Below are 12,775 nucleotides of genomic sequence, written 5' to 3' on the forward strand. Positions count from 1 at the left end.
TGAAATATGAATTTTTAAATTCAATATCCAATTATCTTCTTGCATTGCAAGAGAACTGTTATACTACATTTTCCCACTAGTTTAGATAACAGTGTATCCCTCCCTAGTTGATTTGTTCGTTATATTTAGTCCAATCATTGCAGATTAAATATCATTAAAACTTGAACATGTTGGACTCAATAAAAGCTCTAAATCCAAACCGACTGGAAAACAAAGAGTTGTTCAGTTGAGTATATTTTTCTTCTTTTAAAAAAAAAAAGAAAAGGAAGAGTCTAATCTCTAAATATATCCAAGAGCAGATCAATGTTGGTTCATTTCTGAGGTCTCAGAAATATACAGTAGTGACAGATTTGGACAGAATAAAAAAAAAGCCAAACTAAAACAAGCTATATGAGAGCCAACAATTTAAACCACATCTGAAAGTTTCTTCAAGGGAGAAATACATTCTCAGGCAAGTATTCATAACTAGTTTGTTTGATTTATTTCTGCTTACCCATACTGATAATACTTGATGTGTACATATTTGGATGTTTATGAAGTATAATAAACATCTAATGTTCTCGATAAACTTCTGAAAAAGACTAAAACAAACAGGCCCATGAATTCTCCCAGATCAAAATCACACAGCACTAATCACCCACCAAGTTCAAAAGCATTTTATAAAATTTGGTAAAGATAATCTAGCATAGTGGCTCTCAACTCTTCCAGACGACTGTACCTCTTTCAGGAATCTGATCTGTCTTACGTATCCACAACTTACATCTCACTTAAAAACTACTTGCTTACAAAATCAGACATAAAAAAATACAAAAGTGTCACGTACCAGGGGGTAGCCGTGTTAGTCTGTATCTACAAAAACCAATAAGGAGTCCGGTGGCACCTTAAAGACTAACGGATTTATTTGGGCATAAGCTTTCGTGAGTAAAAAACCTCACTCGCTGATGCATCTGAAGAAGTGATGTTTTTTTACCCACAAAAGCTTATGCCCAAATAAATCGGTTAGTCTTTAAGGTGCCACCGGACTCCTTGTTATTTTTGTAGAAGTGCCACAGCACATTACTGAAAAATTGCTGACTTTCTCATTTTTACAATATCATTATAAAATAAATCAATAGCAATATAAATATTGAACTTTCAGTGTATAGTATACAGAGCAACATAAACAAGTCATTGTCTGTATAAAATTTTAGTTTGGACTGACTTCGCTAGCCCATAGTAAAATTAGGCAAATATCTAAATGAGTTGATGTACCCCTTGGAAGAGCTCTGCATATCACCAGGGATATGCATACCCCTGGTTGAGAATCATTGGTCCAGTAGATAGGTCCTTCTGAAGTCTACTGCAGTACTCTGCATTAAAATTTCCGACTTCGCTAAGAACTTCCTGGGTGAGCATGGGCACTTAGTTTGTCTTCAGCTCTGTTCCCCATCTGTAAAATGGGAATAACGTTTCCCTACCTGCCAGGGGTATTGTGAAGATAAAATCCATTAGTGGTTTTGAGGGGCTCAGGTGCTACTATGATGAGTAGATGGGGTAAATATCTATATCATATTTTAGAGATGAGGATGTGGAGGCAGAGAGTGGTTAAGTGATTTGCCCATGGTCATAAAACAATGAAATGGCAGAGCCCAGGACCAAGATTTTTAAGAGTGAGTAGTGAGTCAACTTGAGACAAACTGAAGAACCTCATTTTCAAAAGGTGAGTGTTCAGCCCTTCCTACAGATAAGACCCCTTTAAGGTATCTCAATTTGGGCACTCAAAATTCACTAGTCACCCTGGACTATCTTGCCCCTGACTTCTCGCCTGGTGCCTTAGCCACTGGATGCTGCTGCGCATAGAACAGTTCAATTCTGGTAACTACATTTTCAGTTCAAAACTGGGTTCCAGGTTTAGGGTGATCAGACGTCCTGATAAAAATCGGGACTGTCCTGATTTTGAGGAGTCTGTCCTGCGTCCAATTTTGAGGAGTCTGCCTCCTTAACATCTGGTCACCCTAACCAGTTTTATGGCCAGAGAGTCATCTAATTTAGGCAGCGTTCCTGGCAAATATAACCTCTCCATTACTTATTGGTAGACTACACTTGAAAGCGAAAGTAAATAGCATAAGCAGCAAAGACCCGGTAAAAGCCTTTATGTAAAGTACATATCACTTGGGAAGATAAGAAACTGTTTAAGTGAGAACTGAAAACAAATACACTTTTTAAGATATACCACTCCATTAACCTGCATTGGCATGCCAATTACCGCCACTAGACAATACCAGTTAAACTGTGTCCTAGCTCTGGGGTTGGTGCTACCTCAGCTACGTCTGTCCTGTTCCTGCTGGGGCCACACAGCAGAAACCACTACACGCAATCAGGGGTGCTAGAACAATTTGTATATAGTGGTGGTGCTGAGAACCATTGAACCAACCAGTAAGCCCAGCCAGGGAGCAACCCCAGATCCCCTAGTTGCAGCAGCTATGCACACAAAGCCAGGGCAGAGCTCTGCCTCCATCAACTCCATGAGAAAACAAACAAAAAAAACTCCTTTATACTCCAGTTTCTTTAACTCACCCAGCTAGTATATAACTGCCTTTATCATTCCCAACCCCCTCCACTATCCCTAAACAAAGTGGACTTTGGAAAGCCTTACAATGTCATTTTGCAGTGAATGCAGTTCTTCTGGAGACTGCTTTAAAACTCTCCAAGGAAGAATTATTAAAAACCTTGGGTTTGATTTACAGCTGACTGGCCCAAGTAAATTCAGTTTGTAAACCTCCTCTTCCTGAAACAGTAACTGTCCAACACTGGGAACAAAGGACACCAGCGTGTCTACAGCACTGGCAGTCAAACCAATGCTTGAATAACCCAGGCTTCTTTCCCTGCTACGAAAGGCTAAGATTTTCAGTGACCCGTGATTCTGCTCCCCTTCATTTTTGGAAGCCTAATTTGAGACCGCTTAGAGGATCCCAATTTCGGAGGGCAAGGTGCTCAGCCCTTTCTGACAATCACGCCCCCCCTATAATGAGTCTCATGGCAAAAAATCCTTCAGTGGGGAAGCAGATGGCTATGCAGATAGCATAGTGATGTATGAGAACTCCACTTGTCTTGTAGGATAGAGGTGTATTCTCTTTTATTTAAATAAGATTTTAAATGGATTTCAACATACAGGACAGGAAATCCCCTGCAGAACACATGGAATTTCCAGACTTTACAATTGTGTAGACTGCACAGATTTAAACGTAGTCTAAATTGATAGATTATCACTGTTCAGAGCACAGGCCAATGAAGTTGTCAAGAGTCTTTCAATTGAGATCACCTACACACTTCACACAGACATCGGATCAGTCCCTATACGAGGCATGTAGGTGATCTGTTTGCACTTACCAGTAGATGAGGGTCCACAGCACATATTGAGCACGTGTTGCGCTTCTTAGCAGGCTCAGCAAAGTTACTAGATGGACATAGAAGCAAACTGCTTTCTGTACACCTAGGAATGGCTGCTCCAGGCCAGGTTCCAAGCACACTGGTGGGTGAGTTTAAAAGCCTGCATTACTACTGCTTCTGCCAGCAATTCAACATCATTCAATCTCACCCCAGCATCATTCAAAGAAGTACTAAATTAATTCTTTAAAAGCTATTGCTTTAATCTTCATCCAATGTGTTGTGTGACTGTGTTATAGCCAGTAAGTGCTACTCTGGATAAAATCCTTTCAGCACTCCCATTTCCAGAAAGCTATTTTCAGTGGTTTATAACTCATCTGGAAAATTTTCCTCTGGGCTGAAACTTGGTACAAGTCACAAGGTTTTGCTGAGGAAGAGCTTTGTTTTATGAGATGTGAAAAGAAGTCAATATGGTCATTCTTCTATTAGAAAAATAAAACAGACAGAAAATGTGCTGTATGGGAAAACATAGGTAGAGAATAATTCTGTCTTGACAGAGGAGTGGATCAAATATTTTCCAAATCAGATTCCTAGGGTTGTACCAAACACAAAAAAAAGTTGTTTTCAGGTGCTTTGGGGAGGCCAAAATAAACTGAAATTCCAGGACCAAGTTCTGTTGACTTGTGGATTCAGTGGGAATTCGTCTCTGCTTACACACAGGACTAGAATTCATTTACAGGAGGAAGAAAAGGGTGAGAGAGGAATAGCTATTTTCAAAATCACATAAGGGATTTAGGAGCACATCCCATTGATAATCAACGGGGCTTGTACTCCTAAACCCCTTAAGTGCCTTTGAAAATTTCCTCCTACAAAATCTGAGTAAGAGAAGTATTCTCCCCTGCGTCCACCCAACAAATATTTCCTAAGGAACCTTGGTGCATGAGCTTAACTTCTCTGCACATCCACTATGTTTAGACAATGGATCCAAGGTAGCTATAATGGTCTATGTTTTATTGTTATGGCAAGTTTAACATATTATGTATCATCATTATTATGACCTATTGTTTCACAGAGGAGCTCCAGTATACACATTTTCACACTTTAGACCATAAAGCCTCAGGTCAATGATGCTCATTTAAAAAAATAATGAAATAAAATCTCTGAATACAGGCAAACAGGCTAGATGGCAGAGACTCCAAAGTCTCTGTTGACTGGCTCAGTAGCAGATACTTTAAGTTGTCACTAAACATAGATTTGCATGAAATGTCCCATACTACAGAGTGCTAAATTAGGTTCACTTCCACCAAAATATTTTTTTCCTGGGATGATTCCATTGCTGGAATGAGGCATTGTGGATAAGAAAAAAAACAAACCTCTCATGCACGTATACTAAGTAAATTGCAATTAAATAAATCAAAAGAGAGTTATGGCTCAAAACTATTTCACTAGGTTATGCCCACGGCAGGTGTCTCAGTGTCAGATAGTCTCAGCCCGATTCCTACATTCATATATGTTCAAGAGAACCCTCAGCCCGATTCCTACATTCATATATGTTCAAGAGAACCCTCATCGCCCAGAGAAGCCCACTGATAAAGAATGGTGCTGAGCATGGGGATCCATTCTTGCCTATGAGGTTGCAGGACTGGGGGGTCCATATGTGCCACATATAACAGGGAATCTATGATGATTAATCTTGATTCAGGATTTATATCCTTTGTCAGTTTTTGCTAACAAACTTCATGCTTAATATTGTGGGTGATTTCATTTAGTCTATATAATATTAATAGTTATAATTAAATTAAAAAACACTCAATAAGTTATTTATACAGGAAGACTCCATTTTCACAGAGTGCATCTCTTCACCTATAGACATTTCTGAATAATGGTTCAGTAATAGCCTTCACAAATAAAAACGAAGGACCAAATTCTCTGCAGACTTAACTCCATCAGCTAGTTTTATCTGAAAATAATTTAGCCCTATCTTTCAAGGTAACAATATCAGCGAGACATTGCAGAGAATTCTGCTCTTGCCACAGTTACACATCCAAGGGCCAGGAAAAAGAGGCAAACACACATAATCCATGTTTGAGAACTCCTTAGATTCTTCACCTGGAGAGTATAAATCACTGTTAACTTGTCCTCAGCATATATGTGGTTTGTGAATTTGCTGGCAAGATTGCTTACCAAAAAAAACTAAAACAACAACAAAAACCACCACCACCACCACCGCAGTAAGGCTGAGACAGTGTTGTGATCTACAATATGGCAAATCTGATGAGTGAGAACTCAGAGGTGTCAACTCAACCTGAGCAGCAAGTTAATTATTCATTTTAGATCCAAATCTACCTCAGGCACTATGTGACCCTGGTGTTATCTCACTGTTTATTACTGTAAATTATTGGCACAGTCATGAAACTCAGCATCTAGGAATTCCTTAATAAGTAAATCCCCGTTGCTTCAGGACTTCCCTCCTAATTTTTTGGTGTTGCATCCCTCATTGCAAGCATTTGTCACACATTTCTGAAGGTCAGGATCACACCTTTGGTTTCTTGACAGGTTGAGAGCAATGGTTACGTGATACTGCGGAACAGAACTGGAACGGTGAACTGCACTCTCTCTCGGCTGTCCCACTAACTGTTACTGTGCATGTCTCTAGAGAAGAAAATTTTACAGCAAGAATTTTTTTTTTTTTGAGAGCTGAGCTAGTATAAAGGGAGATCTCGAAAACTAGTTCTTCTCAATGACTCTTGCCATTCAAGCTGTGCAGCACGTCAGTCTTCTCCTTTATGTCCAATCCATATACTTTCATCACAGTGCTGCCTCTGTGTATACTTCAGCACCGACCCTGGTGGGGTATCCATTTATCTAGCTGTGTGTGGAGGGCAGGAACCCTTGAGGTTTTACCACAGGAGCAACCACTGAGGGATGGGATTGGCAGTGAACCTGTCTCCTCTGTTTCCTTCCACCCAGTGCTATATCCTCCACACCCATAACTGGTGGCCCAATGTGGAGGGAGAGGAGAATGCTATCCACCCAGTCTCTGAAGAAGTCCCTGGCACAGCTTATAGGAAGAGAAAGAAATCCCAACTGCTAAATGGCTACAGTGCAGGGGGCAGCACACAGCTACCCCTCTCCCACACAATGTAGCAATGCTGAGATGAAGAGACAGAAGAAGGGATCGGATTTCGGGGAGGAAAGGACCCTGCCTGTATGTGTAATTTCATAAGGGGGGGGGTCAGGGCTGGCGCTTCCATTTTGGCGACCTAGGTTGTCGCCTAGGGTGCCAGGATTTGGGGGGTGGCAATTCGGCGGCAGAGGGTCCTGCCGCGCTGAGTCTTCGGCAGCAATTCTGCGGCAGGTCCTTCACTCACTCCGGGACCCGCCGCCGAAATGCCCTGAAGACCAGGAGCGCAGAAGGACCCCCCACCGCAGAATTGCCGCCAATGACCAGGAGCATGGAAGGACCCCCACCTAGGGCGCCAAAAACCCTGGCGCCGCTCCTGGGGGGGGTTTGCGTTTTGCATTGCAGAAACAAGAATATGCAAGAAGGGGGGCTTGTGGGAGGCTTGAATGCATCTAGATTTTGGGAGTAGTCAAGGATAATGAGATGTTTGCCAAGGAGAGAAGGTGAGTGGGTACCTGTGATGTTCTTTGTGCATGGGATACAAGAGTGTGCGTATGCACAGGTCGTGTGATAGAGGGTGGAGAGGCAAGTTGGGTCAGGTAGTAGCTTTTTATTGGGCCAACTTCAATTAGTGAAAGAGAGAAGCTTTTAGCCTACTTCAGTTCACAATGTGGAAGGGGAAGAGTCCATAAAGAGACTGGGAATGAAGAAGACAGGAGAAAGCAGCGAGGGGCTGAGAAAGTGGTCGTTATGGGGAGAGGGGGAGAGAGAGAGAGGGAGAGAGGGAGAGAACACACACAGGGAAAGAAAGAGGAAGGGGATAGAAGCAAAGAGAATACACTTTATATTACTGTATATAACAACACAGGGTAATACAGGGTGAATTAGATGGAGTACAACATAACCAAAAGACACAGGAAAGGGGAAAGATAACAGTTAATGAAGTGAAATGGAAAGAACAGATAGATGCAAGGGAGGCAAAGTAAGTTCAGAAAAGTTTTAGTAGACAAAAGACAATTTAGATGTCAAAGAGTTACAATAAATAATATATACAAAGGTGTACCCACTAGCATATATGGTATGCTAACATTAATAGGGACAATAATTCACTGACAGCACAGAAATAAATCCGTCCTGTCAACCTGCTCCCCCTCCATTTTAAACTGTCCTCTTTTTCTCCCAGAATCATCCTCCAACTTTTTAATATGTGCTTGCACCTGTGTCGATTCCTGGACCAAACATTCGCTCTACCCCCTGGAAACAAATCCATTCACTGGGAGGCAACACCACACACCCGTGCTCGCACCAAACCCTCTGCACCCAAATGTGGATTCCCCTTTTTTGGAGGAATAATCCTCTTCTTCCTCCCTCCCCCCTCGCTACCCCGCAAAAAAAATGAAATTGAACAGGCTGAAAGGACGCTGAGCCCGCTCTCAGCTCTGCCCCAGAGGGGTAGCACACAACAGGTTTAAAACAAGGTGAGGCCCCCATCCCCATCCCCATCCCAGGGCGGTACATGGCATGCAGAGCGCAGGCAGCTCGCTCAATGTGCGGCTCGGAGCCATGGATCGATCCGCCCTGCACGTTGCCGTTCCCCCGCCGCCCCAGGGCAGCCCTGGGGGGACGCGCGTGGGAGTGGGGGGAGGGACGCGCGTGGGAGTGGGGGGAGGGACGCGCGTGGGAGTGGGGTCCTTGTCGTGGAAAAGGGGGGACGGGGGGGAAGATCCGACTTACATCGTCCCACTTGACAAATTTGGTGCCTTTCTTGAGCAGGTCGGAGACGCAGACGGGTTTGAGCTGCAGCGCGTGGACGCCTGGCTGTGCCCCGGCCATGGGCAGCGCATGGAGGCTGCCCGCAGCAGGGCAGCCCCGGGGGAAGGACGGGAGCCTGGGGAGAAGCCGGGCGAGGGAGTCACCGGCGCGCAGGGGCGGCGAGCAGGCAGCTGGCGCGGCCGCCGGCGGACAGAGCCATGCAGCAGCAGCGGCGGCGGCGGCGGCACATCCTATATACACGCGCGCCCGCCGCGAGCGCGCTGCCCGCCCGCCTCCTCCTCCTTCCCCAGCTGACTCGGCCCCCAACTTTCCTCCGCGCTGGGTCACCGGCCTGCCCGCGGGGCGGCAGCGCCACCTGCCGGCGTGAGGAGGCCGCTGCAGCGGGGGGGGGCGGGGGGAGCGGAGCGCGCGTGGGAGGGGCTTGGTTTGCAACCCCCAGGTGAGGATAGGGGCTGGCCAGCTCTGGCCCTATGTAGGGGGAGAGAGGGGTTAGCACAGCTGTAGCTTTTCCCCTCTCCCCCCACTCCAATCCGCCACAGTATTTCAGGGATCTTTCCCCGCAGGCAGCTGGGGGCAGGGCCCACCTGCAGAACAGGTGACAAGGGTTTTCTCTGCTAAGCATGAAGGGGGAAATCCTGGCCCCACGTGGCCGTCAAGCAGAAGCAATATTCCACCCAGGAGTCTTATAGCTAGGGTGACAGCCGTCCCTCCTGCCCAGGGACCGGTGACAAGCGTCCCTGGGAGCACAGGACATACAGGAGGCAGCCCACGTGGCAGGTGCAATGATGGGAAAGATTCCAGTCTGATACAAATGCTGGGGTTATTTGGTTTTTAAAACCTGAACCTCCCTGCCCCGGGTGCGGGGCTTGTAACCTGAGCCTGCCACCCAGGGCTGAAGCCCTCAGTCTTCAGTCCTGGGCGGTGGGGCTTAGGCTTGGGCTTCAGACCCAGGCCCCAGCAAGTCTAATGCCAGCCCTGGCGAACCCCTTAAAACTGGGTCGTGATCCACTTGGGGTCCTGACCCACAGTTTGAGAACTGCTGCTTTATATCATCAGGAAAACATACGGGAAAAAATTATGCCCCTAACTTTCCTACAACTGTCCTTTATTTCCTTGAAATGTAGCCATTGCCCTGTGCGTTACTTTGGGCACGTCATTGCACAGCCTTCTGCCTCAGTTTCCCCATTGTGCAATGAGGATAATGATACTGACTTGCTGTGTAGAGCACTTTGAGCCCTATGGCTGAGAAGTGCTTTATAAGAGTTAGGGATTATTATTATAGTAATCATTAAGACTTTCTCTTATTCCCTAACTTACTGTAACAGATGGTGTGAGAACACTGGGTTTGCAAGACCCAGGGCCAAAAGTTGTATCACTTACTATTCAGGTACAGTGTGACAGATAAGGTTGTTAGTAATTACAGATACCTCTTCAGAGAGAATAAAATGCAGAGAAAGTTGAGGGTAAGTCTGGAAAATATTATTGGAGTGCTGTTCAGACAAAGGGGAAAAATTCATTAGTCTGGAAACTGACAAATGAGGTGATCAAAGGGTAAAGACAACCCCTAAAATCATCACCTCCCTTCGGTCTCTAGTTATGATCCCATAGCACCGGTCTCTAGTGAGCCACAAAAGTGTATAAGAAAGGGGTTTTTGAAAGTTTTATGCTCTCTTCCTACTGAGAGGTTTTCTTGGAATAAAGACCTGTGACCTTAATTCCATTTTAGGTATCCTTTTCTCGATTCATTTAAAAACAGAATGTGCACTAACATTCGAGTGACATCCTAAAACAAAGGTTTTTAAGAAAAAGGTTTTTGAAGAACAAAATCAAACATGCTCTAACACTGACCTTCTGCCTGTTGCACAGTCACTGCAGAGTTAAAGTGTCAGATGATGCAGCACATAAGACTTCGGATTTCCCGGTAGAGGTTTCTGGGTGACACTTAAGATTTAAAGGCAGCTGGTCATACTTGTTCTAACTTAGCCAATGAAAATTATGCAGAGGGAACAGCCTTTGAGGAAAATAAGTTTTGGGGTTGAGGATTGTTTTTACAAATAATTCATTTGGGGTAGGTATGTTTTTAGAGACATTTTAAAAATAAGTTACAAGATTGTAACAATTTACTCATTTGTCTGTTATTGTTAGTTCCTGGGTTATTAAAACATATTGGACTTGCTCCAACTTTCATTGACTTCAATGGGATGCTTTCCATTGACTTCAATAGGAGTTGAATCTGGCCCTTTGTGATAGTCTGTGCAGACAATAATCAGTGTTCCACTACCAATGAACCCGTTTGATCTATTTTTTATTCTTATCAAGCTTGCATGCAAGAACGAATGTCACATTAGTCAGGATGAAAGTCTGCTCACTCACTGCAGTGCTTTAATTTCTGTTGATTTGCCATGATTTAGGAGAGACGATGCCAAATTCAGTTTTCAAATGCACCAGCGTAAAGCCAGAATAGCTCCATTTTATTCTGGGGTAGCTGAGAACAGAATCTGGGTGACAGTTTACAGGATTGCCTTTTCACCCAAACATATAGTGTGTGATTTATGAAGAGTTTGGGTTGGAAAAAACAGGTAGGTGAGAGTAGGGGCAGTAGAATGATCATCCATGATGACTTAATCTCTCACATTCCCAGCAAGCTACCGAATTCACCTGTAGGAAAAACACCCATGAAGTGTGTGGACCTCCATGCAGGGTACCCATCTTGGTTATTCCATCTGCTTATTGGCTATACATGAGAGACTTCTCTGTCCCTTTTTCTCAACGAGAGAGAAATAACCTAGACACCTGAGCTAGTCTTTACTAAATCCAGCATCAGGACAGACACTTCTGATTCACTGTGCTAAAAAGCACCTGGTTCTCAACTATTCCATCCTTACACTCCATTTTGGGAATGCTTTAAACTTAATGTCTAAGAGTTGCACATACAGCATATACCTAGCTACTCACCCGCACATATTTCAACCACAAACTTCTTCAGTTAAGTCACTTATATATGAGATGTACCTGGTAATAGAATTTGGCCTCAGAGAAATATGCCTTTTATTGCACACATAATTAAGGTAATGAATTTTGCACCCAAATAAGAGGAACAAAGGAAAATATAGCATGTTAGTTCAATAACTAATTCTTAAAAGAGATGAGTGAGGAGATGGCATCAAAGAAGTATATGAACATTAGTAATGTTAGCATGTGTCTTGCTTCTTTGATACTATGGACCCAGGATGAGATCCTGGATCCACTGAAGACAATGCATGTTGCAAATAAAATAAAAATGCACAATTAAAGTCAAGCTGTTATAGCCACAAAGGCTAAAGTTAAGGTTCTTGGAGAAGGTTGGGGTCAGCAGGAAGGAGAGGTGAGGTGGTCTTATCTCTAGCTGGTTGGGGCAGTTCAGGGAAAATAAGAACCTGACATACTGCAGCTCCAAAGTCTCAGGGCATGTCTACACTATAAACTTAAGCTGACCTGTGTTAGTTAGAGTTATAGCCACTGCAGTAGGATAGCCACTGCAGCAATATAGCCTTCTTTGGGTGGTAGTGCTTGTCCTCACAGGAACACTTCTTCCACTAACTTAAGAGGGGCAGTGTTTCGGTCCCTGCCAGTAGCCCAGTTCCCCAGCGCCCCCTATCCCCGGGCTCTCTGCTCCCTGCTGGGAGCATGGCAGCCGACCAGACTCCGGGCATAGAGTTTTCCACCGGGTACAGCCATGCCCCCAGTGAGGAGCAAGGAACCCAGAGCCAGGAGGGCAGTTGGGGTCCTGGTGGGGAGATCTGCTCTGGGTGTGTAGGAAGCTGAGAAGCCCAGGGTGCAGCAGGGCTCCCTGCAGGGAGCCTTGGCAGCAGCCTGAACCAAGAGCCTGGGTGGCAGCCTGGCTTGGAGCAGAGACCAGGCAACATTCTAGCTGGGGAGCCGGCTTTCTTGTCAATTCACTGGCGCTGTGAAATTGACAAGAATGACAGCCAACAGATGTAAGTAACACATTGTCTACTGGGACACGGCCTCACCTTAACTATACTGGCATAACCCTATACCTCTTGTGGAGGTGGAGTTATTATGTCGGTGTGGTATGGAGCTTTCATCAGCTGGAGCAAGGCTGCAGTGTGTACACTGACATGATCTGGTAACAGAAACCATCATCTAAAATGCTATGTCCCAAGTTGCATTTGCACCATGACTGAACTGATTGCTTCAGGAGCTCGCTTTTGAATGTCTCAATGTTCATGCATTCAAAATCTCACCCTTACTGATGTATTAACGCAGATAGTGTACGGATATATTAAATGCACACTATAGTTTTACATTGTGTGTGCACGTGTACATATATTTAATTTACAGAGAGAATTCAATGTACAGTGTGTGTTAGATTCACATATGCTTATGTATGTAGACAAATACAGATAGGGGAGTCAAATGATTTAAATAACAGATGGCATTGTTCTAAGTAAGATTAAATAAAGCTATAAGAAATATATTGAATGACTGTGCCATAAAGTGGTAAGGAAA

The 12,775-nt window shown here is 44.3% G+C and overlaps 1 protein-coding gene across 2 annotated transcripts in view; it reads right to left on the reverse strand.

The window, feature by feature from the left end:
- PLCB1 (phospholipase C beta 1) overlaps positions 1-8,430 on the reverse strand; it is a 662,054-nt gene extending 653,624 nt beyond the window's left edge. Inside the window, exon 1 of one of the 2 annotated variants that reach the window (XM_030558021.1) lies at positions 8,225-8,429. In XM_030558021.1, the coding sequence (XP_030413881.1) occupies positions 8,225-8,323 (99 nt within the window). In that variant the 5' untranslated portion in view covers positions 8,324-8,429. Of the gene's footprint in view, positions 1-8,224 lie in introns of both variants that reach the window. The other variant, XM_030558022.1, reaches the window with a different exon arrangement.
- Positions 8,431-12,775: the final 4,345 nt, after the last annotated feature.

This window comes from Gopherus evgoodei, chromosome 3, assembly GCF_007399415.2.
Source record: "Gopherus evgoodei ecotype Sinaloan lineage chromosome 3, rGopEvg1_v1.p, whole genome shotgun sequence".
NCBI classification, from domain to species: domain Eukaryota; kingdom Metazoa; phylum Chordata; order Testudines; family Testudinidae; genus Gopherus; species Gopherus evgoodei.